The sequence below is a fragment of the Molothrus aeneus genome, chromosome 1 (assembly GCF_037042795.1).
Source record: "Molothrus aeneus isolate 106 chromosome 1, BPBGC_Maene_1.0, whole genome shotgun sequence".
Classification (NCBI taxonomy): Eukaryota; Metazoa; Chordata; class Aves; order Passeriformes; family Icteridae; genus Molothrus; species Molothrus aeneus.
Window position 1 is genome coordinate 55217170 of NC_089646.1, and position 25393 is coordinate 55242562.

Here is a 25393-nt window from a genome sequence, read left to right on the forward strand (position 1 = left end):
TTAAATAACCATAAATGCATCCATCAAGAACTTAAGCTGGTTTAAATTGACTACTTGAATAAATATTCCTAGTGTAGAGGTTCTGTAGTAAAAAAGACCAACATGTAAACCTGCAAAGGTGTTTGTCATTTGTGTATTTTGGGAGGTTTCAGAGTAGACCTGCACAGGCTGGTACATGCAACAGAAAACACAGAGCTGAACTGTATATATATACATTGTGTTAATCTATTGGTTTTGTACCATCCTATTTTCTTGCAAGAGCCAGTTTGCTTTGTGCTTTATAGGTTGTGAGGATATACTTGACTTGCTTACGAACAGTATCTACCCTATTGGCAGTGCTGATGGAGGGCGACACCCCTATATGTTGAGTTAGATCCCATGGAAATTCATCAGTGGCCTTCAATCAGAAGATTTTGTACCACAAATAAGTTAGTATATTCCTGGAAAGTAAGACAGTTTTCTGACATGCTGTCCTGGGTTGACTATATGATGCTTTTATCCCCAGTCGTCTCGTTATGCTGAATAATAAGTTTTGCACCTTTAAGACTTGTTGCAGAGAGTGAAGGGGGAAGAGAAGAAGTGCACAGTTTTTTTCAGACACTGCTCTCACTTCTCCACATTCCTGCTCCTGGACTGTGTTGTCTGCAGATGGACAGACAGCAGGACAGAGCTCTTTTTTTGTCTTAGGTTAGTTTAGCTAGCTGAGGCAAAGAAGTTCCCTGGACTGTGATTCTTTCCCTTTTCTTTGGACCTCTTGAAACCTGCTCTGGACTGAACACCCAGAGGAGCACTGGCAGCTGCATCTGTGGCCCACCGGGCCGGGTCTGGGCCGCAACATTTCCAGCACTGGAGGGACTGATCAGAGACTGAGTGAGCTGAGCCACAACCCGGGGATGGAGTTTTCTCAATTTGTCATCTCTTTTGGAGCGGCAAGGGGTTTTATTGTGTAATATTGTTTAGGTTTTATTGTTTAATAAACAGTTTTTTTCCACTTTTCTCCAAGGAGGTATTTTCTCCTGGACCAGGAGCCGCTTTGGGGATTCTCTCCCAAATTTGCTCTAAACCAGGACACATGCATTGGGATAAGAGCACAGAAGTCTAATACTAATTGCATCATTAACTGTGCACTATTTAGAAAACTTGTCCTTCTATACAAACATTGTGGGAATAGATACATTGAATATTCTTGCACCAGCATGTCAGTGGGTGACAGTTTGGAGTAATACTTTGAGGCTTCTGCTGGTGAAATCATAGGCTTTGAAGAAACAGTTTTCAGAATTGAGATAGTAATCTGAGAAAAATATGAAGCTTCATTTTCTGAATGTAAGTAACTGAGAGCTCCTGGAGATTGCTAGTGTAAGAATGTACTAATTTGTGTTTGTAGATGAAAATATCCTTTTGTACAAAGCAAAAATAAAGAGGGCATCAAATCTTACCCAGCACTGGCTCAATACCTTTGTTCCATAGGTATTGGTCTAAATAAGTCACAGATTTCCAAAAGAGTGTATGCTTGCTCTTTTATAGTCTCCTCTCTGCTTTCGCAATTCATTCCAGCATCTTGGAGTCTTCCCAATTGTTCCTTATCATTTTGGTTTGTGATGAAGATGTCTGCAACTAGGTAGGTAAACCTCCATTTATTGTAAACTTATGCATGTTTTGAATAGGGAAGTGTGACATTAATGAGAGAATGTCTGTATTGGTATCAACTGTCATAATTTTCTGCCTTTCTTTTGGATTGGTTTCAGATGCACATGAGTCAGCACTGTAAAGACTGATATACAGATCTTTAATCCAGGGGAAGTGATAGATCCCCATAGAGAATTGGGTCACTCTCTGTTTATAGCTTTCACAAAGTGCCAAGACATTATTGGCATGGACTGTTCTGCAGATTCTGTGGCACAACTGAGAGTTCCATTTGAAAAATGTGTTCCCCACTCTGGACACAGAGAGAGAGGATTAGTCTCTCTCACCCAACGATTCAAAGCGGCTTCTTTTTAAAGCTGGAGGTATCTTTATTGTAACTACTTGTTTGGCAGGCTTTTTCTTTCTCTAGAGTTGGGTTTTTTTTGTGAGAAGATGGATAAAACTCTGTGCTTTGTCTATGTTCAATTATTATGGTCTCTAAGCTCACAGGCATGCCCTAATTACTTGTGAGGTATACTGGGGCTTCGTACAGTTGTTCTTGGTTATGATTAGTCGGGGATCTTCATTCAGATTGAGGGTTGCATTGTCAATTGCAACAACCTTGTGCTGAGATGAAAAGTGCCTAGAGATTGCTCTTGAGGTATATGAAGTAAGTGGTCAGATGCATTAGCTATTTTTTCCCTAAGCTGTGCAAAGGTAGGTACCCATCTCCACAAGTTATGATAAGGATAAAGGCATAGCAGAAGTGATGAAGGCATGGCAGAAGAACTTATTAAAGAATATTCTCTGCATTGGCAGTAGCAGACATATGGATTTGGCTTTTGGATCTGTAGTGGAAACGAGGTGCTCTCATGTATAAGTGTTACAGGGGTTTTGCTGTTCTATAATTTAGCCTTAACATTTCCCATCTGCACGTTTTAAAAATACTGTTGTTCTCTTCAAGTGGATACCTCTTCAAATGCTCTCCTACTCTCATTTGTAAACTGTTTGAGAGACTGTTTTGGCCACAGTCTACCTATTCTTCTGTCTTATATCTTGTTTTGTACAATGAGAATGCTGCCAATGCAGACAATTGCATCTCTAATTGCTGCTTTCATAAGACGTGAAGATAAGGAGGACATGGGGAGCAGAACATCATTGTGGATGTTGTTGTTTTAACATAGAGTGAAATCTCCTTTGCAAGAAACAGACATAGAATGGGAAATTCTCCAAGGTTGGGGATTGTATATTTAGAAGTTTGCTGTCACCATCCAATTTGCCCTTTCATATGGAAGGCAATCTTCCAGCTATGAGAAATATGCAGTTTCTTAATTATTTCTATTATACTTCTTGTTTTCTTTGAAAGAGAAAATGTTTCTGCTCTGTGCATAACTGCAGTCTGGATTCTCCTTTCTTAAATGTCATGGTTTGGTCCTTGGCTGTTGGTTATGGCAAATATTTTTGTGGCTTTCTTTGCATGTGACCTGTGGATATGGACTAACACTGTAGTTTGTCTCTCTTTTTTCACTTGGTGTGTCATTCTTGATTTCACACCTTTCTATCTCCAACCATGGTCAATGACTCTTACACACTGAGATCGTGCTGGCGTCAGTTAACACCAGCTGTCTATTTTTAATACTGCCACCTTCTCATATTGCCAGCAAAAAATGTTAGCAGATATACATACATCTGTGTTTTCTCTCTGTCATCAGGATCACTGAAACAACCTCTCCCACAAGCGCATACTTTTTTACTTAGAGAGCTCCCTATCATTGAGCTATCACTAGATTCAGAAATTGCTTTTGTGGTTAGATGTGATTTGACATGGAAAACTATCCATCTCCATGAAATCCTTTGAAAAACTGGAATGGTGCTGTTGTAAAACCATCTGACAATGATATTTTCTTAGTGAGACAATCTGATAAAACTCTTGGTTTTAAATTCTGTGTAATTAAACTCTAAAGGAAAATTCTACCTTGGTTTAGAGGACTGCTGCTCTGGCTTCCATAGTTCCATTTTAGTCAGCAATGACTTGCTTACTGCTGAGCTTGTCTGCTGAGCTGGCTGCAGCTCCCAAATACATGAAGCTGTGTTGCTTTGTTTAAATTATGTTTCAGAAATAACAATGCAAAACTGTTTTTGAAAAATATGTACCATATTTCTATGTATAATATTAAATGGTATTGTACCTTTCTCACAAAAAACTCACTGAAAACCAGTCTGCAACTGGAAATATTTACTTGGAGGGTAGGGAGAAATCTCCTGGAGCTGGTTACCTCAGCTATCAGACAGCGCTTTCTGAATTTCTTGGCCAAGAAATTCAAGTAAACTTGCTGTATCCTGGTGTAGTGTGGTGATTAACAAACAGCTGCCATGCCTGAACAGTGGAGTGAATATGCTCTATATGAATTCAAGGTTGTGTTACTCATCCCTTTTCCTTCATTTTTCTTGTCATCAGCCAGGGACTTCTTTTCTTTATATTGACCAGTGTAATTTCTGAATTAGGATGGGAGTTTTGTCTGAGGCCTCACTGAAACAGTGATCCAGACACCTTTCTCCAAAGGAACAAGCAATAAAATGTTCAAGTTGTACTTGTGGTTTTACTTGAGCTTCATAGTAATTTAAAAACATGTCCCCACAAAACTCCCCCTTTGCCTTGCCGCCATTTTGCATTGTACTTTGTGTGTTGCTCTGATCTGGATTGGATCCATGTAGGAAAAATGGCTAAAAAATTTGGTAGTTATTAAATTCCTATCTGGGAATTAAAAATCCCTCATTAATATTAGACATTGTAAGGATACACAGATAGAGTTTTTGCTGAGACATCACAGTGTCTTGAGGAGGAAAATAAGAAAGAAATTCCAGGAAAGTCAATAGCACATAAAATTAGGGGGTTTGTTTTAATTTAATTTTAAGGAAAAACTGAGAGGAGAAAAATTTTTGAGTAATATGTTGTGAGATAAAAGCTTGGATACTCACTGTTGTCCCATAATAAAGAATTAGATTCAGTTATTATTCTGTCCCTTGTACAATGGTTTACTTTCAAAGTCCAGTTCAGTTCTCAATGAAAGCATAATTTAAGCTCTAATATCTTGAGACGTAAGGAATTAAGATCTTACTATGTCCAGTCCTATTTAATAATGCCATTGTTCTTTGTCCCCTTGAGTCTGAATTTTCTCTAAATCAAGTAAGATGTCATACAGATAACCATTCAATATCTAGTTCTTAGATATGAAGCTTTTCTGTTCTGGGTCTCATTATTAAAAACAGCACTGTCTTATGTAACTCTGTTTTCTATTGTAAAAATTCCACTTTTTATTCCCTTGTCAAATGTCATGTCCTGTTCTTGGTTAACTGGTCTCATCAGAAAAGGTAATGTCTTCCCTGTATGTCAACTCAATCAAAACACTGATACTGTATGTAGAGAGAAAGCAATAAGGAAGGCTACTGGTTACCAAAAGCCTGAGGGTGCTAATATGAAAGTTCATTAGGTTGTGTCTCTTTTCCTATCTCTGAGTGCCACGTATTTATATAAATTCAGGTTAGTAATATAAATGAAGTCCTGAAAAATAGCTAGTAATCTTAAAGCTGACCTTGAGAATATTTTTTAGTCATACTTATGAACAATTTTGGATAGTTTCTAACTGCTTGGGATAAAATGCATTCACTTCTGCTTAGAAGATGTTTGGCCATGCAGCGTTGACCTTACTCGTGGTCATGGTTTGTTGCAATGTTCTAGAACAGTGTTTCTGTTGGATGTCATTTCTTTATACTTTGATTTGTCTCATTTTTAATCAAATGTTTTCACACTAGGTGTGAAATCAAGAGAGAAAATCAAAATAAACTGAAATGCTGGTTTGTTTGTTTGTGTGTTTTTGTTCTGGGATGTGAATGAGACATGTCAGCTCACGTGGGATTGCTGGTGAGCTGTAGAAGGATGCCTTGTCTGTGTATCCTACTTTTCTTTCCCTGGGTTATCAGGCAGTGTGTTCATGTGCACTGCTTTAGCTGGTGGAGAAAGTACAGGTGATGTTGGTTCTTTGTCCTGTCGTCTCAGTTGTAAAGCCTTTGCCCTAAGCCCCTGCACTTCAACAGCAAGAAAGAGCTTTTGAGACTGCAGTGGTTGTATCAGCTTTTTCAGCCCTCTCAAGATAAAATGGGAAGTATTATTATAGGAAAAATCTTCTTACCACTAGTTTGTGTGGTAAGCTCACCCTGGGGAAGACAGATAGATGAAGTGATTAGCTATTAAGAATGCTTAGTAGATCTTCAACTATTCTTAACTGCTTTAATTTATTTATTTGAAGCTGACTTAATGAGCACTATGACCTATAAATCCTCTTGGATTTTTGCATTTTGGATGTGCTTAGCCCTGTCTCTGGCAGCTGGGCACAGTATTGGGTTGTTACACTGTGGTTAGTGTCTGCTCCCTTCCCCTGTGGTCTATATGTATGCCTAGCCTTGTGCATATCCTTAAGATGACAAGAACCAAAGAAAATGGCAAACAAATTGAGCCTGCTAGAGAAGAAACAAGCATATATGCCAGAAGCCTGATTTTGAGGCATTGTCTTTCTGCTTCAGCACTAGTTTGTACCCTACCATTTGTATCTAAGACCTGCAGCCTCTTTTTTGAATTGCTTCTAATTTCTCTACTTTGGCCAATATGCCTGCTAGTTTCACTCACACCTGCCATGTCCTTTAATGTCTTAACTTCCAACCAAATTGTGCTGTCAAATTATATCAATCCTTCATACACCCAAGGGATGGATTTCTGTGTTACTGAACATTATCTGCAAGTTGTATGTCATTTATTGGATTCTTTCACAGGAGTAGACAGCATTCTAAGGAGTGATAAAATTATCTTGTGTCTTGTTGTGTGTGTAATTTGGGCAGAGTCCACAGGATTGGCAACCAGAAGATGGATATCTCTCTTCTATAACAAGGAAAAGCTGAAGTACTCCCAGACTACTTTGTAGCACATGTTTCTATCTTTTCCCAAACTCTGGTCCATGCCTCTCATGCCAAATACACTTGCAAACTCCTTTAATGTAAGTTGGGGCATATGCTTTCTTCAGGCTTCACAGAGTTTTCCTAATACTTCTTATCAGTAGCTAACCATTACATAATCTTCATTATTAAATGTTCAAATGTAACATTATTTTTGTTCTCTTAAACTGAAGAAAACCTCAAACAAATGTGAAATATTGGATTCTGCTAGTCTGTTTAACTAATTTAATCTATTCCTCTAAGCTGTATTTAGCTATCAGACCTACTGTCTGTTTGGACTTTCTCTTTTCCTCATCCACTGTAAATCCCATTAAATCTCTTTAACCCCTTTAACTCATTCTGGGATTTGCTTTCTTTTGGAAGCTTTTACTTAGTAATGTTTTTGCCAAGTCATATTCGTTCTCCAGTCCCCCTTTTTTCCCTTCCCAATACTATTTTATCTGATAGGCTTATAGCTGTTTGATTTGTCTTTTTTTGAATTTCAGGTTTTATTTTAAAGGAAACAAATTTTCACCATGAGTGAAGCACATAGGAAGCACACATGGTAGGAAAAAAAGTCAAGAAGAGAGACATATTAACTCAAGGATCAGAAAACAGAGTTTTCATAAGAGAGGCCTAAAATATTTAAGTTGCAATGAAGTCCAATCAACTGCTGGTTTAGTGAGCTGTTGATGTCCTCTTGCTTCGGATTTTCATTGCTTTCTACTTTTCTTGCTTAGCAAACTCTGCTTTACCCTTGCTCATTAGTGAGACAAAAAGCAACAGGAGGGAAAACTGACCATTCCAGATTCAGTTCCTGAGTAAATGATCTGAGGTGTTCTGCCCTTGTGGCCCACTCCCAGAGAGGTTTCTGTAAGTGAAGACTATTTGCAGTGATATAGTGAGAGAATTTTGTACTGCATTTTGCATTGCGCTTGTCTTGTTTTTCTATCCTAGAAAACTGATAATGGAATTCACTTGTCATCATGGGGTATATGAAGCCATCTAGTCCAGCTGCTGTACTGTGACTTGGCCAACATGCCATCTGTCTTAGAGAAAGTAATTGTAAAGGTCATCTGGATGTCTTCATTGTCAGTTGCACTCTTCCCGCCAAAAGAATCCACTCGTAGTAAATAGCCATGCATTCAAAGGTGCCTGTGTTCCAGAAGTGACCACTACTTTAGCTGAAGATCTCTGTTGTAGCTTCTAACTAGGATCACTTTTTTGAAAATATTGTCAATGCCTCTTTCCTCACAATTTGCCAAATTACTCCTGCTTGCATCAACATATGGATGTCTAATTTCAGTATCCCAGTTTTACCCATTAATTGGGCAGAACTCTATGCAAAGTGATATTTGAAGTTTTGTTACCTTAATTTTGGGTTTTTTAACCATATCTCTTTAGAGCTGTTAGTAATTGCAGGGCAAATACCCTGATAGTATTAAAGTAGCTTTCTTTGCTTGCTCATCTATCCTCAGCTCTATTTTTAAAATTTATACACAAGCCTGTGCTTTGGGTTAATTGCACATTGTTCAGTTTTATCCAAGAAAATCTTCTCTTTAAATTTTTTTAGGGTTTTTTTTTGCACTATATATCTAAGAGGTTTTTTGTTCTGTTCTTGACTGATATATAGGGAAAACCAGACCTTCACAGGATATCTTTAATACTCCATTAGATTGCAAGGTTCTACCAGCCTGGTTAGCTGCCTAGGGACCTACCTTTAGTTTGGGACTTCTTGGCTATGAATTGTTGTGCTGATAGCCTGCAGAAATTCTGAGCTGTGTAAGAGAGGAGAAAGGGAAAATTGTAAACTACAAAAAAAAAAAAAAAAAAAAAAAAAAAAAAAAAAAAAAAGAAAGAAATTAACCTAACCACCAGCTCTGCAGCATAATCTGCTTCTTGGTTACACAACCTTGGACTTTGTGGTGATAGCATTACAGCAGACATTCTTGGAAAAAAAATACATCCGTTAGATGAGTGTTGTGTTTTGCAGAGACGGGTAAAACCTATTTTGCTTCAAGGAATTTGAATTTGTATGTGATACTACCTTATGTTTGTCGAGGCGTGCAGTACAAATAACACTAGCAATCGTTACCGATATACATTTTGTTTATAGACCACATCATGAAGACTTGGTGTTTTTACAAGTAGCATGGAAGAGAAAGTGTTTCTTCTACTAAACAAAGAGGGGCTGTAGCAGCAATAATAATAAAGTTGCTGCTGTAAAGTGGAAAGTAAGAAAAATCTTTGTATGAAAATCAGTAAGTTTCAGCTGTAGTGACTTTTTGGTGTGGCATGTTAAGATAAAAGACAAACAGATAAAGTATGAAGTAAGGGCTGAATGTCGTTAGGAAATATGCCTTTAGTTAGTCCTTAGGGAAGAACACCTGACTAATAGTCTTGTTCTCAGTGATGATGCCTTTATGTGATTAATTTGAATGATTTTCAGTGTTTACTTCTGATAATTAAGAAGTGCTTCAGTATTAGTTAGCAGTTCCCTATGTAGATGTGGGAGCAATAGTGGCAAATCAGAAATAGCCTGATCAGGCTTATTGTGCCAGTAAGTCACAAACTGTCACAAATAAGCTGTTCATGCATTCTCTTGCCACCTTGGTCCTTCATTCTGTTTTCTGAATGAATGAGACTGCCTTAGGAATAAATATAGGAAGTACCCGAAGTCCTGTTCTAATTTACAAGAAGAGATGCTGTTGAGTTTTACTTGACTGCTCAGTTGATCAGACACCCAAGTCCCTAGTGAATTTAGAATTACAAACAAAACTCCTGTTAGAGTTGATGCAAAAGCATTTGTTGGGTTCCCACTTCTAGTTATAGTGTTTTTAGACCGTTGTCAGACCTGCTATACTCCTTAGACCGTAGATGACAATTTCCACAGCAGAACAGTCCTGGTTATTGTATCCTGCCATAATCCTGTCTGACATACTAACAAAAATAGAAACTTCTCTCTGTAATTCTACATTTTCTTTCTTATCTTCAGTGTAAGAAAATAGAAAAGTATCCTATTGTGATGGGCATTTGGGATGTCTTTTGGTAGATTGGAGATTACAGCAGGATCTATTAAGTTGTGGACTTTGTTTTATTAACATTGAACTGTTTTAGTGCTCTGGAGATAAAGATCTCTAATACCAGTCAAGGATTTTGTGTATCAGGTATATGGAGTGTAATTGTGTAGCTTTTCAGCTGAAATTGTGGACAACTGTTAATCCAAATAGTATTCAACTCCATGGTATCAATTTGCAGCAGTACACTTTCACATTTAAGAATTCAGGGCACTGTTAGTAGTAATATCTGCAAATGGAAGCTGCATCGCTTGCTGTTCCAATCTACTTTGGGCCAATGATTGATACTTTGCACTTTGTTTACTGTGCTGGTGTCCAGACACAGAACTGATGCTTTTATATAGGTGAACTTGGGCTCCCAAGAGCAAACTGAGGATTTCAAACTTCAGTTCATAATCTCCTATTACGGAGTAGCCACATGTGGAGACACTTATCAAGGAAGGGGAAGTGGTGGGAAGCTTCCTAAAATTCTTCTGAGTATGTTCATTCTGTTCCCAAATGTAGGCATAGATACAGGAGGCTGTCATTATTGTTCCATGAACACGGTTTCCGCCACTGAAGGATGATGCATTACAGTAATTCTGTTTGTTGTAAGAAGCAGAGCTTAAAATAGAATGGTATGTAAGAATGTATCCTTTCTGAACATAAAGGTTTCTTTGTGTCATAATGAAGTATAGGGCTTTAAAACTTTTTATTATTCATGTCCCTCATATATTTTGTTCTTTTCATTGAAGTGGCCAACTTTATGACACCTAGTTTTGTAAAAACCTTTTTCCCCTCCTACCTTCCCTTGCTTGTTGCTATTTTCCATTTTGTCTTATTTTCTCGTCAGTTTTAATTTTCATTCTGATGCCTTGATTTAGAAAAAATTTTTTTCAACATACAGTTTTTAATCTTTCTATGTTAACTCTCTGGAATGCTAAATCTAAGAGATGAGTCTTAAGAGCTGAGTGATCACCCTTGGCATACTTAATGGTAGACAAGTTGTTTGAACTTGTAACACTTGGAAAATGAAAGTGAATATATTTGTTTTGTTATTCCCATGGAAACGAGATATTTATAATGAGCTTCTAAAAACAAGTTACAAATATACACAAAGAAGCTGATTCTTTGTAGCAGTTGCTTAATAAAAAGGAATTTGTTTATTTGGGGGGTTATGGGTTGGGGTTTTTTTCTTAATTTCATGAAGTCTGAAAATCTGGTACAAGGAAGGGATTTCCTGAATGTGAACAGGACATAAAAATGGTGAAAATAAACTAGGGGTATGACAGCCTGTGTTCATAGTATTATAATTTTTCATAAATTACTTTGAGTTGGAGGGAGCCTTTTACATGTCATCTAAGTAAACACCACCACCTCGCCCTTCTCCCAGTGAGCAGGAGCATATTGCATGAGACCAGGTTGCTCATAGTCCCATCCAACCTGACCAGGGATGGGCCATCTATCATTTCACTGGACAGCCTCTTGCAGTGTTTCACCACCCTCCTAAAAATGTCTTCCTTATGTCTAGTCTGAATCTACCCTATTTTAGTTTGCAGCCATTACCTTGTCCTATCACAACAGCTCTGCTAAAAAAGCCTGCCCCCATCCTTCCTTGTAAGCCCCTTAAAAGCTGCAGTAGGGTCTCCTGGAGCCATGTCTCCACCAGATTGAAGAACCCCAACTCTCCCAAACTTGTCTTTATGGCAGGGCTCTTTCTTCTCTCTGATCAACTCTGTGATCCTCCTCTGGACTCACTCCAACAGGGGCCCCAGAGCTGGATGCAGTGCTCCAAGTGGCCTCTCAGCACAGCAGAGTAGAATCCTCTCCCACACCCTTCTCTCATGCTGCTTTTGGTGCAGCCTCAGATACAGGTGTTGGCTTTCTGGGCTGGGAGTGCATGTTGCTGGCTCATGTCCAATTTTCCATCCAATAGTGCTCACAAGTCATTATCCCTAGGGTAGTTTTGTGGACCTGGATTGGAGAGAGTGTGTAAATCAAGGTTTGTTGAAAGACTTTTCCTCTATCATTTCTACCTACTCAGTCAGTGGTCTCCTGTGCATTCAACCCATGTCTGTACAGACAGAGGAGAGGGGAGCATGCTGTTCTAGTTAGTAATCATGATGACAGCAACTGCTCAGAGCTCTTCAAGACCTGTCTCTAGAGAGAGGAGGTGTATAGGATTGCTGCTTGATAATTTAGATGCTGGTAAATGGCATACATGTACCATACCTCACATACCAAAAGTGCAAGAACGTGTCATGTTCCTAGGGTTTTCCACAAGACTTGGCATATGTTGCAGCTGTAGAGTTTTGGAATTAATTATGATGCTTTACAAGTGGATTTGATAATCTTGTAATACATGGAGGAGCAAGAGGGGATATTTTTGGAGTGTAGAAAAAGATAACAAATTTCAAAATTAAAGCTGTTTTATTTAGGAAACTTGGGATATAGTTGCAGAAATTCCTTCACTCCCAATCCTATTTTAAACATGGCTCCAATTAATGTTGCTGTCTGGTAAAGAATATCAGCTATGATGCACATTTGTTTCTCTTTCGGGGTTCAGCTGCAATAATAGTACATTGGTCATATATGTGTCCAATTTGTGATTTTACCTTAAGCTGAAGAGGAAAAATCCACTCATTTCCTTGCCCCATGTAAGTGACAGGGAAGAGATTAAATGCGAAAGGTAGGTAGACCTGTGGACCTGTGTCTTATACCAAATGTTCTTTGTTCATCTTGGCAGCCATATTTATGTATTTTTCCTTTTAATTCATACAAAAAAGTTATGCTCTTCTATTTAATAAGTGTGCAAGCAGAAATTCTCCATGTGTTAATAAAACCCTGAGATCAGTTCATTTGTGTAGAGCGTGGCGCTAATAGGTCATGGGTTAGATCAGTTAAGGGTTGAACTTGATCATCCTTGTGGGTCCCTTCCAGCTCAGAAGATTCTGTGACAAATAAACAAGTTAACATGAATTTTTCCTGGTTTTGCTGAAAGTGATCATTCTCTTTCCCACTGCAATGATCCTGACTGATGATCAAAGATAAACCTATGTGCTACAGAAAACTGCCTTTTTCAAGGCCTGAATGCTAGGCTTGGCTAGCCTAGCAATGAGTCTGTAGAGAATTTAGGGTCTTAGGGTGTTGTTATGCTGGAGCATAACAACAGTGCAGTGATTGCAGTGATTGACAGTGCTTTCTTTTTCTAAATGAGAGGCAAAACAAAATGAAGTCTTGACCTCTTTGTGCTACTTAAAAGTTCTTGGACGTGTTTCATCAAAAGAGGGATGTTAATCCTATTAATGAGAATCCTGGAGAAATTCCAGGTAGTTAATTGCAGTTTATTCCACCTGTCTTTCTGATTAATGAAATGCTGGATTATATTCTTTATTTCTACTGTCATGATGTTCTTTTACCAGCTAACTCTGAGATACTCCAGCACATGCTTTACCTAAAGCAGACAAGTAGTTGCAAACAGCAATGTTTGGTTAAGAAATACATAAAGTTTATTTTGTGGCGGTTGCTGACATTTGATACATATGTTGGGCTGCATTGAAAATAAAGAATGCTAGTAATGAACAATTATGTAAAGGGTTCCCTTAGTGTTGAATTTTGTTGTGAATAACCAATTTCTCTTTGTTTTAAAAGCCTGGTATAAAATTTCATTTTTGTTTAGTTAATTGAAGCAGGAGTCACTTTCTAAGTATTGGTTGGTAAACCAGAAATAGCATTTCCCCTTTTCATTAGTGGAGGCATCCCCCAGCTGAGAGGAATTTGACCATTGAAGGTATTTAAAAGAAGATCAAAGATAAATCCATGACGTATAGCTGAATTGCTCTTCACAATGGTCTTTTTGACACTTGAATTAAAATAAGATCTCTGTGTACTGCTTTTCTAGCCCAAGATTTCTGTTGCTGGTGCACACTTTCTCTATCCTAGCATCTATTGTTTATTCCTATATAAACAGCTGTCCCTGTTGAAAGGACTGGTCTGGGTTATGTGGTGGTGCTTGGTTATTTTTTTCCCCTGATTTGCTTGAAATGTTCTCTAAATTGGCATAAAAATAAATGCTCAAGTAGCAAACAAAACTTGTGTAGTAGCATGTTTCCCAGCAACATGGACTCTCAGATGTTACTTTAACTTTGAGAATTTTGTAATCTAAACATGTTCTGCTTTTTAAGATGGTACTGTTTAAGATTATATCAGCATAAGTATCAAAACATCTTTTTGAAAATGGTTCTATTTGATCTGCTAAACTTTAGTTCAAAATATATGGCTACATTTTAGGGTGTAAATTCTTATTCTAAAGATCAGAGAATCTATAGTTTACTAATAGAGGAAAAGATGTGGTTTGTCTCTTCTGTAATTCATAACAACTAAAAATAGTTGGTTTTTCTTTAATGTGAGTAAACTCACTGATGCTGTTGCTTTGTACCTGAATTTTAAAATGAGGAACACTAAAACTAGGTTAATATTAGGGAATTGAGTGGAACTGTGCTTACTCTGTAATGTTATCTCCTGCCTAAACTGAATATTTTAAAATGCTAGAAAACAGACATGCATTAACCTTCTTTGGTTAAACATATCACTATAGTGAATGCTTTGTAAGAGTTCTATCAACTGAAACCTTTGGTGTGATGGACCAAAAAAGATCTGCAGGAATGACAGTATAAACTGGTGTTTGTAAAGTGTGAATTTCCCATTATCAGGATTTGCACCACACACTTGTACAGCAAAATCTATGCGCTTACCAGGCTACTATATTGTGTTTTCTGCATACCTTTAAATGTTTTTGAAGATGATGGTCTACAAAAGAAAACAGGTATTGAATTTAAATGTATCATTTAAAAACTTGTCAGTCTTCAATTGAAAAGGAATTTCAAGTTTTTAAATACATTTCAGTGGTTTGCTTTGCACAATAGCAGAATAATTCTTAATTTATTTATGAATACATGAATAGTGACTTATAAATAATATGATAACAAGTTATTCAAAGAGGAATAAAAAGTAGTAAATAAAAAGACTCGCCTAAGATGCTTCAGATCTTGTCTTATAAATGCAGACATTATAAGTGATCAACCAAATGAGACTGTATTTAATTTGTGAGCTGCAGGCATTTTGACGGTAGACCCAGTCACTTTATTTCATCTTTATTTTTGAACATTCATCAAGGGAAGTCTGTGAAGTGCTATCTTGCTGATGTATACATAAAATGATATTCCTGGCATATGTTTTATTTGACACCAAAAATGGGGTGCATGGGCTTTCCTGTTCTGTTACAGTTTTCTGTTGTTCGCTGTGGTAAACTGAAACCATTTTGCTATTCTCGAAATGCTTTTTGTGCTCTCTTGTAATTTCTTTCAATTGCTGTGTGTTTCAACAGGGGAAAGTCTGTAAGAACTATTACTTTTGAGCAGTTTAAGGAAGCTCTTCAAGAACTCTCCAAGAAGCGATTTAAAGGCAAAAGTGATGAGGAAGCACTTCAAGAAATGTATAAACTAATTGAAGGAAAAGGCCCAGGTTTAACTGGAGTAACGGTATGTTACTGCTCTCATGGACAGATTGTTTCTACCTGTCCTTTGTTCTATTGCAGTGTTGTTATGTTTACCACTTCCCTCCACAATCCACAAATCCAATTTCTCTGTGAGCCTGAAGGCAGCAATTGCAAAGCAGAATTGGAGCAAACAGTGTGCAACAACTGAGTATTGTGCTACTGTGTGTTCCTATGTGGTACTGTCATTGCTCCTTCTAGGAATTGTACTATTACATAGTAGCACGTCAAGAATATCCTGAGCTTGTGTATGCTTAGAACAATGAAATGTTGTTGAAGAGTGGTATATGCAAATCAAAAGGAGTATATTAGAGCCTCAATAAAAAGTTTTAAGATGTTTTGTGAAATACCAAAAAGCGAAGGCATCTTAAAATACATTTAATTACACCATGTGAATCCCAGAACACTGAAAACCTGGGAATAATTATCATGTGGTCTGGTCTTTGTTTCTTGTTTGTTCCAAGTCTGTCAGAGCTATAATGTTCTGTCTTTTTAATTTTAAAATACTGGTGTTGAGCTTTGTATGTGAAAAGGGAGCTATAAAGCATACTGTACATTAGCTTGGTTGTCCTTTTAGATGCCCAGGCTAGGCAAACTTTTATCCAGTATTTTAGGAGATACTGGAGAGTGTACCATCAGGTTGAATAGTTCTGTCAGTTTAGTTCATCTGCTTAAAATTTGTGATCCTCCTGAATTTTGCCTGAATTTGCCTAAAGCTGTGAATGAAAATGTAATCTTTTCAGAAACTGGTTCTCTATAAATGATTAGTGTAAACATCAAGTGGAAATAACTCTTTTGAGTTCTAAAATAAGTTAGCTTTTTGCAAGTTTTTATTTTATTGCTCTTCTACTCTAATTTAAAACAAGTGGTAATTTCGATACAGACTTAAAACTTGAACCTTCCTTTTTGTTCTTCACTTGCCTTGATAGATTTGAATAACTTCTTCATCTGTTCAGGGATTCTTCTCTCAAATTGTGTACATCCTTCTACACCTCACTCCTGATTCCATTTTGAGTATTTTAGGAGGCAGACATTGAAATGAGCAGTGTCTGCTACTAAAGGAATAGTCTCTTTCTTTGTGGGGTGCATGGATGAGAGAGCTTTGCAGATGCAAAGTAGTATCATATAGGCTCAGCAGAGGTATATGAGTGAGCAGGAGGGGAAGAAAGAGTGGAGGGGAATATGAGCCAGAGATGCGAGGCTTGACTGTTCAATATGTGCCCTTCTGGGGAGAGTTGAGAAGTTAAGAAAAAGGGATCAGAATATCTTGTTCTGCTAGCTGGAAAAGTAAGGGGTAGGAGGCAGAGCTTAAAAAGGAGGGAGATTGCAGACTGGGAGTGTGTGCATGTGTGTATGTAAAACCAAATTTCATGTTTCTTTTCTCATGCTAATTTAGTTCCTGGATGGTAAAAAAGACCCACAAACTTGGCAATTAAAGACATTAAAATAAATAAATGAATACAAGGCCACTCTCCTCCTGCAGCCCAGGAGCATAGATATGAATTCTCTATACAAGCTTTTAATGCTTAGTTTACTTTGGGAAGTCAATATTGTGGAAATTTCAAATTGTGCTGCTTTCTGTACGGTTAGATAAAGTTACATTAAGCTTTTCTTAAAAGTTCTAAGGTAAGTCAGTCATGCCTTGTAGTGTGTGCCCTGCTCTGTAAAACTCTGCTATAGGTCATGTAGATTTGGTTCAGGTCTCAGACAGAAAACTTTTTGTGACTACTGACACATTACTCTAAACATATTAGGGAAGGAGTTGAAAGTATGATTAAGTAAAGCTTGTGGATAAGAATACTTCAGCAGCACATGGGGAACTTTGTGTCTTGGCTTCTTCTCATGTTCTGCACTGGGTGTTCTGGGGAGGTAGGTGGCAGGGGCAGTATGTGTGGACTAAATGGCAGCCTGTGGAAAGCACTCCTTCAGCAGGACAGTTGGAAAGTTTACCTTCACATCAGACAATGAGGATTTTAGTGCATGTTGGGATAGAAGTGATAGAAGATCTTTTATCTTCTTCTGTTTATTTTTTTCTTCTCCTTCAGAATGTCATAGAATTACAAAAATCCCTGCTTGTTGTTGATGTGGTTGAGAAGGCTCAGCAGCCAGACATTGAAACCAAGTGAATTTTAGGCTACTTTCTAATCTAAGAACAGAACATATATTATTGATTTTGTCACAGATGAAGAAAAACACAGGAAAGTGATACAGGTTAATGAAGCCAGTGGCTTTATTAGCTCACTTGGTGGTAATCTCTCAATAGAATATACGGTGCCGGTCATGTAACTTTGGCGGCTTGTAAACAGACATGTAAATGAAGTCTAGGGCCTTTTAATTGTCCTCATTCCTACACAAAGGTTACAAAGAGCAAAACTGAGGTTCTTTCTTTTCCTGTACCAAGAGCTGTATGCCATAACCATTCTGAATGCATTTTTGCACCTCCTGGGAAACAGATCCTTACTTTGGTTATTGTTTGCTGTTAAAATAAAACCAGTTGAACTGCAGTGTATATTGATCAGGGTCCTTGACATAGAAATTCAGAACAATTTCAAGTGCAAGGAATCTGGGATGATCTCGTTCAAACCTTTTGTTCACAAGAGGGTAACTTAAAGCCATATCAGGTTGTTCAGGGTGCAATCCAGTGAGATTCCTGGTGAGAGGAGTATGGGTGGCAGGGCAGTACAGCAGCAACAGCACTTTAAAAGCTGGATGATGGGTGCTCAGGGGGATGTTGATGTGGGCAAGATCATATTATCACCAAAACATTAGGTGATAATGGGCAAGAGCAAGGAAACCAGAGTGCATCCCACAGAGTGTGGTAAATGAGACAAAACAGTTGTTGCAGCAGAAGTGCAAAGAGGCCTAGGAGTTCCGCTTAAGACTATGTGGATCTGCTTGAAGACTGTACAGTGGTAGTCTGAAAAAGCTGCAGGAGATACTGTCCAGCACATGGACTTCCATTCAGATGTAGAAGTCTGCAGAACTGAGAGTCCTTGGCTCTCTTAGGAAGAAGTCCTATATCCACCTTGAATGCTTCAGAGAGCTTCTGTGTCTTCCTGGAGGTCAGGGCAGTGGTGGCCACTCTTGTGGGAGATGTGCTGTAGTCGAGGTCCTGAGATTCCATGGTGGGAGAAGATGAAGAGGAGACTGATGTGGTATTTGTGGAAAACCCAAGCTACACAAGGTGTGGAAGCAGTGACAGCTAAAGACCAAGTGGACAGAGACCATTGAAATAGAAAAGGCTGAAAGGTTGTGGCTTCTGGCAACAAAAGATCACAGATCTGCTCAACCTGCAGTTGTTCAATTTCAGAATACATATAGTATCCTAAGCACTGGTGAGGATCAACAAGGCCCATCAGAGTCAGCTGAACCTGAATTTAGTGTTCACACAAAAAGGGGAGAATGAATGATAATGTTGAGCAGCACTATCTCACACTGTGGGGACAGACAAGTTCTTTTAAGAATCCTTGCTCGAATGAATCCTTGGCTGGCCACAGATTTGTAGTTATATTAGGCCTTAGCATGAGCTGTGTGTTAGTGAAAATCTGGAAAGGAGTTGAGTGAACAGTCACAGAAGATTTTGCCATCCCAAATATCTCATGTGCTATTACACTTCCCTGTTCCATAACGGGTGACGCTATACTCTGGCAATAGTGCTGTACCATGAGTCAGGAGTAATGGGTACTAGTCACAGAAAATTACTGGAGATTCTTCTTGTGGATGATCAAGGCATGTATCTTCTGATCTCACCTGATGTCTCAGGAGTTTTATTGCTTGGTAGGTGCCATGATCTGGGATTGTTGCAGATGCACAGCCAAGATTTGTCCAACCTCCTCACATGGACCTCTTCTTCCTCTTTCTCTTCCTTGTGGGTATCCAGAGTACTGCTCTGGAGGTAACCTGCTGCATATAAAGAGGAACTACAGAAGTTTAGGGATGAGGGTGATAGGTAAGGAGCTGAGATCTTGCCTTGCCAGTTCTGGGAGGAGGAAAGATTGGGTAGAAGTGGACTGTATGGCTTCTCTTGAAGATGGGGCTTTGGCTTCTAGGACTAGAGAAATGAGGGCTACTCAGCAGGGATGGAATAAATCTAACAAAGTAGAACAAGAGTATCTTTACAAACTAAGCCAACTGATCTGCTGAGGAGACTATGGAAGGTTGCCATGACCTGAAGATGAAAGATCATAAGGGGCAGAGCAGATATGTTTGGGGGACAAGCCTGACAAGGGAGGTTTTTATCCTTCCAGAAATGCAGCAGGACATGGGGTGTGTCTCTAACGCCTGCACACAAAAGCATATAGTATGGGGAAAGCAGGGCAAATTACTTGCAGAGATGTGATTCACTGGGATTGTGCAGATGTGTTAACAAAACTCTTCTAAGTGGAGTGCTGCACAGGATGAATAGAGGCTCGTCAGGAAATACATTTAAAAAATGAGGAAGATGGATGGTAGTGTATGTAAAGGCTTATGTTGACAGCATCTAGCTTTGGACCAAGTCTCATTAAAGATTGGTTGTAACATTAAATTGAAGAAGGATTCAACAACACCCTCACTGGAAAAAAAAAAGGCTTTATAATATATTTCCCTTTCTGTTTTGTCTTCACCACCAACAAGAATGAAAAACTCCTCAGAGAAGTGTTGGCACACTGTTTTTGAGGGAGATCATGTAAATCAGGCTGCTAGATCCCTGAGCTGAGATCATGCAGTGACTTGGACTGTTGAAGTGCTGGAGAACTGGAGTTAAGGGGCTAATCTTAGAGAGGAGGAAAGGAAGGGGTCTCTTATAGCTGCCAAATAACACCTGCCAGCTGGACTTCACATGGTCTTCTCTTGATGGAGCTAGACCTGGGTCAGGCACATTTATGTGAATGCTTATGCTATAAGGGGTGTCACATATAAGGAACCTTTTTGATGTCTTTTCTCTATCTCTGGCTGGACTCCTAGTAAGTGAGAAGGTTTAGGTATGTATATAGAATTAGGACTTGCAGTGCTATATCATCTGAGTGGCATTACTGGGAACCATTCCACTGAAAGTTCTCACTAGGATTCGTTAAAATGATGCTACTTTCTGGCATTATTGAAGTGGAGTTGCTTATCATTTACTTTTGTATGGGTGTGTGTCCATGCATGTGCTAAAGCAAAGGAACGTGAATGAAATCCAAATTTTATTTGAAGCTTGATCTCTGTTTCTGACTTTCTGCAGACTTCTAATGCATGTGCATGTATTCCCATGAATTTAAAAACAAAGTAAATACAGTTTTGGTATGGAGTTCTGGTACAATGCCCCCCACACCCCCAAAAAGGGCAGACTTCACCTTTGAAATTATTTTTCCATGTTGCAGTCATTTTTTGTTTCCTATTTTTACAAAGGTTGTGGATATTACCAGCAGACTGATAATTTTCAAAACCTTGCTGAGACTATGAATGTTGGTGCTGATTCTGCAAGCTCCCAGAACATTTTAGTTGCATGAAGAAATCTCCATGGCAACTTTTTCTAGGAGGATGTGCTGTTAGATAGTGAAGTTTTATGGTTGAAGGAGCAGATGTTGGAAAGCATTCAGTTTCAGCGAGGAAGGCTGACTGCAGCTGACAGTGTGGCCAGGAGTACTGTGGCTAAGGTTTTGCACCCTTGTGGTGAGGAGTAAGAGGAGCAGCTCACCTCCTGTCTGTCACCAGTGTTTTTGGCAGTGCAGACACTCCCAGCACTGATTGCTGAAGAGACTCAGTCAGTCCCTCAGGCAGGCAGGGACTGTTTCTGTACTATCTGGACATTTGTAATTCAGGAAGGAAAACCAAGCAGAAAACCCAACTGCAGGGTTTTGCATCATTAAGTTTCTGCCTAAGCTGTGGAGCAGCTTTAAGTGAAGCCCGAATCTTTGTCAGCGATGGCATGCGGTGGAAAATACCTTAAGGCAAACTTGTTTGAGGGGAACCAAGAGTTCATTGTGGAAGCCAGGGCACTCGGTGTTTGTTTGGAAGGTGTGATATTCCTGAAGTCCAGTAGGTTTTCTCGGTGCTTTTCCTTCCCAGGAGGTGGTTGTGGAGAGCCTTTTGGGAATGGTGCCATGCTGTGTGCAGAGCTGCCCAGCACAGAGTTGCTGCAAGCTTGCCAGGGGCTGTGGTGCTGCAGGAGTAAGCCCTGTGCAGCTGCAGGAGTGTGGGCTGCACTGCCCTGCTCGTGGGGCCCTTTGCACTGGGCTGGGTGCAAAGCTTTTGTGACATTTGCTTGGGTTTTGAACTGTGAGCTTTGAGGAAGGGATGGTAATGTGTGCTGACAGAAAATGAGGAACGTTACTTTGGCAGCCCTGATTTGTCTTTCCTCTTCTTTGCCTCAGCTTTGTTCTGGAGGGAAAAGTGTTGAAAGTGTGGGAAATCTTCCAGTCTCACACTGTTACCTTATTTTCATGATTGTGGCTTCACTATGTGATGTGGCATCACATCATGTGATGCTTCTAGCCTTTTGACACAAGAGTTAATTTTATGGCATCTTTTGAGGCCATAAAATTCATAGTTTTCCTGCTGCAAACAAGCCAAGCCAGTGCAGCTGCAGAGCTTTCAGTTCATATATTTTTCTTTGGCAAACTATTATATACTTCTACTTCTACTAGAGTAGAGAACATTAATGTTGTTGACTTCTGTGCTCTCATTTCCTTTTTACAGTAGTTCATTTCTGTTTCCTAAGGGCTGATAATGCATTTCTGGAACTAATTCAAATTCTTGTATATAATTAAATGGATTGTGTTGCTTGCTCTGTAAACTGGTCCTTGATTCATTAGTTTTCTTGAGGTAGCAGGCAAAATCTGTGTAAGTTTGCAGAGTTGTCTTTCTCAAGAGAGGGAAAGGGAGAAATGTGGCATTTGTTAAGGTTTTCAGAGTTTAAAGACAGCAGCTTTCACTTCCTGTCTTTGGTATGAGGGCTGCTTCAGACAGAAGTTGCCCTACTGGTAATAGGGAATTTGGTTGAGCTGTTGGATTGTTTTGATTTTTTTACTTACCTGCAGTGTGGTCAGACCCTGGAACAAGTTGCCCATGGAGGCTGCCCATGCTTTGCAGGTGTTCAGGACTTGACTGGAGAAGTTTCTATGTAAGCCTGTTGGAGCCTTGCTGTGAGCAGGACCCTATGCTAGATAAAGACTCATACGCAAAGGTTCTTTCCAACCTAAATTGTTCTGTGACTTAGTCATTTTAAGTTTTGATAATCCTCAGGAACAGAGAATCCCCCCCTCTTTCCAGGCTTGACCAACCACAGGGGTGAAAAATTCTCATGTGTCTAGTTGGAATTTCATATCTTCCAAATCATGCCCATTATTGTTTACTTCCAAACTGTCTCTGTTTCTAATATAACCACTCTGTTGAGGACAGGAATACGATTTGTCTCTCCCTTTTTAATTCTGAGTCTTTATAAACACATTCCCATCATCTTTTCCATGTATGTCACATGCTCTAAGCCTCTTGCTATCTTAGCAGCACTTCTTTGTAGACACTAACACAAAGTGAGGAAAAATACTGAATTTCTAAGAAAAAAAATGCACAAAAAATTAATAAACTCAATTTGGAGCACTAAATGATTATGTTTGATTCTGTTGTGCTAAGTAAAACTTTCTTCTTAGACAAAGTTTTTTAAAATAAATTGAAGTTCATGGGCACTTTCTGTGATATGCAAACTTTGTGGTTGACTGTATGTGCAAATAAGAGATGGAAAATGAATGCTTCTGTGGTCTCAGAGAAAAAAAAAAAGAGGAGGTTGGCCCCAAGGAATTTATTTCCTTCACAATAATGTAACTAGAGAGATTATATAACTTACTCTAGATAGTAAACAGTTCAAGCAGAATTGCTATATGACAAGGCAGAATCATTTGTATGTGATTCATTGTGAAAAAGAAGGGAGGGTAGAGTAGTAACATGCTGTTGTGGAAATTGTTCTCCTCCAGCCTTTTGTGCTCTTCACTATATTTCTTCCTACATTTTTCTTTACTTAAAAAGGATGATCAGCTTTCTCCCTCCACCCCCCACTTTTTTTTATTTGCCTCCCCATACCATTGTGCAATAATGAGCAGATGGGTTGTAGAGAATGAGCTCATGGTCACCCTTTCAATTGGTTTTGCCTTTTGCTTAGTACCCAGTTTAATCTGCATAGTTGTTTTTTTTCAGAAACAGAAAAAAAAACATTTTTATAAGAACAGTTACTTGCACATTCAGTTTATAAAGGCTGTTCACTAAAAATAAGTCATCAGCTTATAGAGGAATCTTTATGGATAAACTTTTCATGTTAAGACACTGAAAGTAATGGTACAGCTAGTCCTAGAAATCATATCCAGGCACATGAATTAGAGGAAAGTCATCAGGAGTAATCAGCATGGTTGATCACCAAGGGAGAGTTGTGCTTGACTGACCTGTAGACTTCTACTATTAAATGACTGCCCAAGCAGACCGGGCAAGAAGGGAGTAATACAGTGTCTATCCAGGCTTCAGTAAGGCCTTTAATGTCATCTCTTACAAGAGTCTCACAGCCCCTCAAGCTGGTGCTGTAGTGGCTGGATGGGCAGACACTGAAGTGGATTGAAAACAGACTGAATGGTTAGGCCCCGAAGGTATTGATGAACAGTGTGAAGTCTAATTGGAGGTTGGAAAACAGTGGTATACCCCAGGGAACCATACTGAGTCGAGTCCTGTTCAGCATCTTCATTAATCATCTTCATGATAGCGTGTGGTATACTTTCAGTGAGTTTGTGATGACACAGAGGTGGGAGGAGTGGCTCCAGATGGGATGGTTGCCATCCAGAGGGACCTCACAGGCTGGAGATCTGGGCTGGCAGGAACTTCAGCAAGCTCAGCAAGCAATGCAAAGTCCTGCAACTGGTGAGGAAGAGCCTCATTCACTAGTATGTGCAGGGGGCCATGCAGATGGAAGGGAAATTGGTTGAAATGGACCTGGGAATGTTCATGGACACCAAGCTGAACATGAACCGGTGAGCTGGTATCTCAGCTGCACTAGAAGTATTGCCAAGCAAACAGAGTGTTCCTTCCCCTCTGCTCAGCACTGGTGAAATCTCATCTGAAGTCCTGCATTCAGTTCTAGGCTCCCTGGAGAAGACTGATAATCTACTGGAGAGAGTCCAGAAAAGGACCATAAAGATGATGGAGGGACTGGAGCAAATCTCTTGTAATGAAAGGCTGAGGGAGCTGGGACTGTGTAACCTGGAGAAGAGAAGGCTCAAGGGTGAATCCCATATCAATGTATATAAATACCTGAAGGGAGGGTGCAAAGATGATGGTGCGAGGCTTTTTTTCAGTAGTGCTCAGTCACAGGACTTTTCTATGATTCTGTGATATATAGTACCACTAGCTGCTTCTGGTTGAGGAGCCCAGGATGGGTGTGAAGGTGTTGTGTATTCTACTCTGTATTTACAAAGACTTTCTTGAATGAAAGCATCTTAGCACAACCTTAAAAATGTTCACCTCACCTTAAAAAGAAATGAGTATTTTCTTTTTAATGTATGCATGTTCATCATAACAATGATGGAAAAGAAGGGACAGGAGAAATGAGGTGTTCTGCATAGCCTTGTAGTGGCATCTCATCTCTGATCTTTTATATAGATACATCAGTTCAGGGAGTGAGAGCATAATGTGCAAGAAATTAACATTGCTTGGATTTTGTATTGTTAGAAACAAGGTGAGCCTCTCATTTTATAAGAATTTTGCCAACAGCAAATCAACAGTATTTCAATTGTAATAATCTGCCATATGTAGGAAGGGGCACATCAGTGACTTGACGTACAACTTAGGAAAAGGCTGTATTTCTTACTCAGTAAAAAGCAATTCAGAGAAAGAATGTTTGCTACTGCCTTTAATGTTCATTTCACATATTATGACTCCTGTGATGCAGGAAGCATTCTGATCCATCTTGGGCTGAAAGATCACATTATGTGGGATCACTGTTGCTCTTGCTCTGGATTTGTGCTGTTCCTTGTGCTGCAGTTTTAGGTTTTGCTTAATTGCTTTTTGGGACAAAAATATTATATTTTTTAACCTGCTAAGCTGTTGCCCATCCTCAGTTTTCTTTGTTGGTTTGAAATGTGTCTACATATTAATAAGAAAAGGAAGGGCTTGTGTGGCATGCTGTTGTCTTGTTGTAAAGATACACCTTATGAGGCATGTGTGTCGAGGTCTTATC

General features: G+C 39.1%; 1 protein-coding gene across 1 annotated transcript in view; it reads left to right on the forward strand.

Moving 5' to 3' along the window:
- The window catches only part of TPPP (tubulin polymerization promoting protein), a 67093-nt gene that overhangs the window by 31310 nt on the left and 10390 nt on the right, over positions 1 to 25393 (forward strand). Inside the window, exon 3 of the mRNA XM_066557464.1 lies at positions 15052 to 15205. Within this exon, the coding sequence (XP_066413561.1) occupies positions 15052 to 15205 (154 nt within the window). The remainder of the gene's footprint in view (positions 1 to 15051; positions 15206 to 25393) is intronic.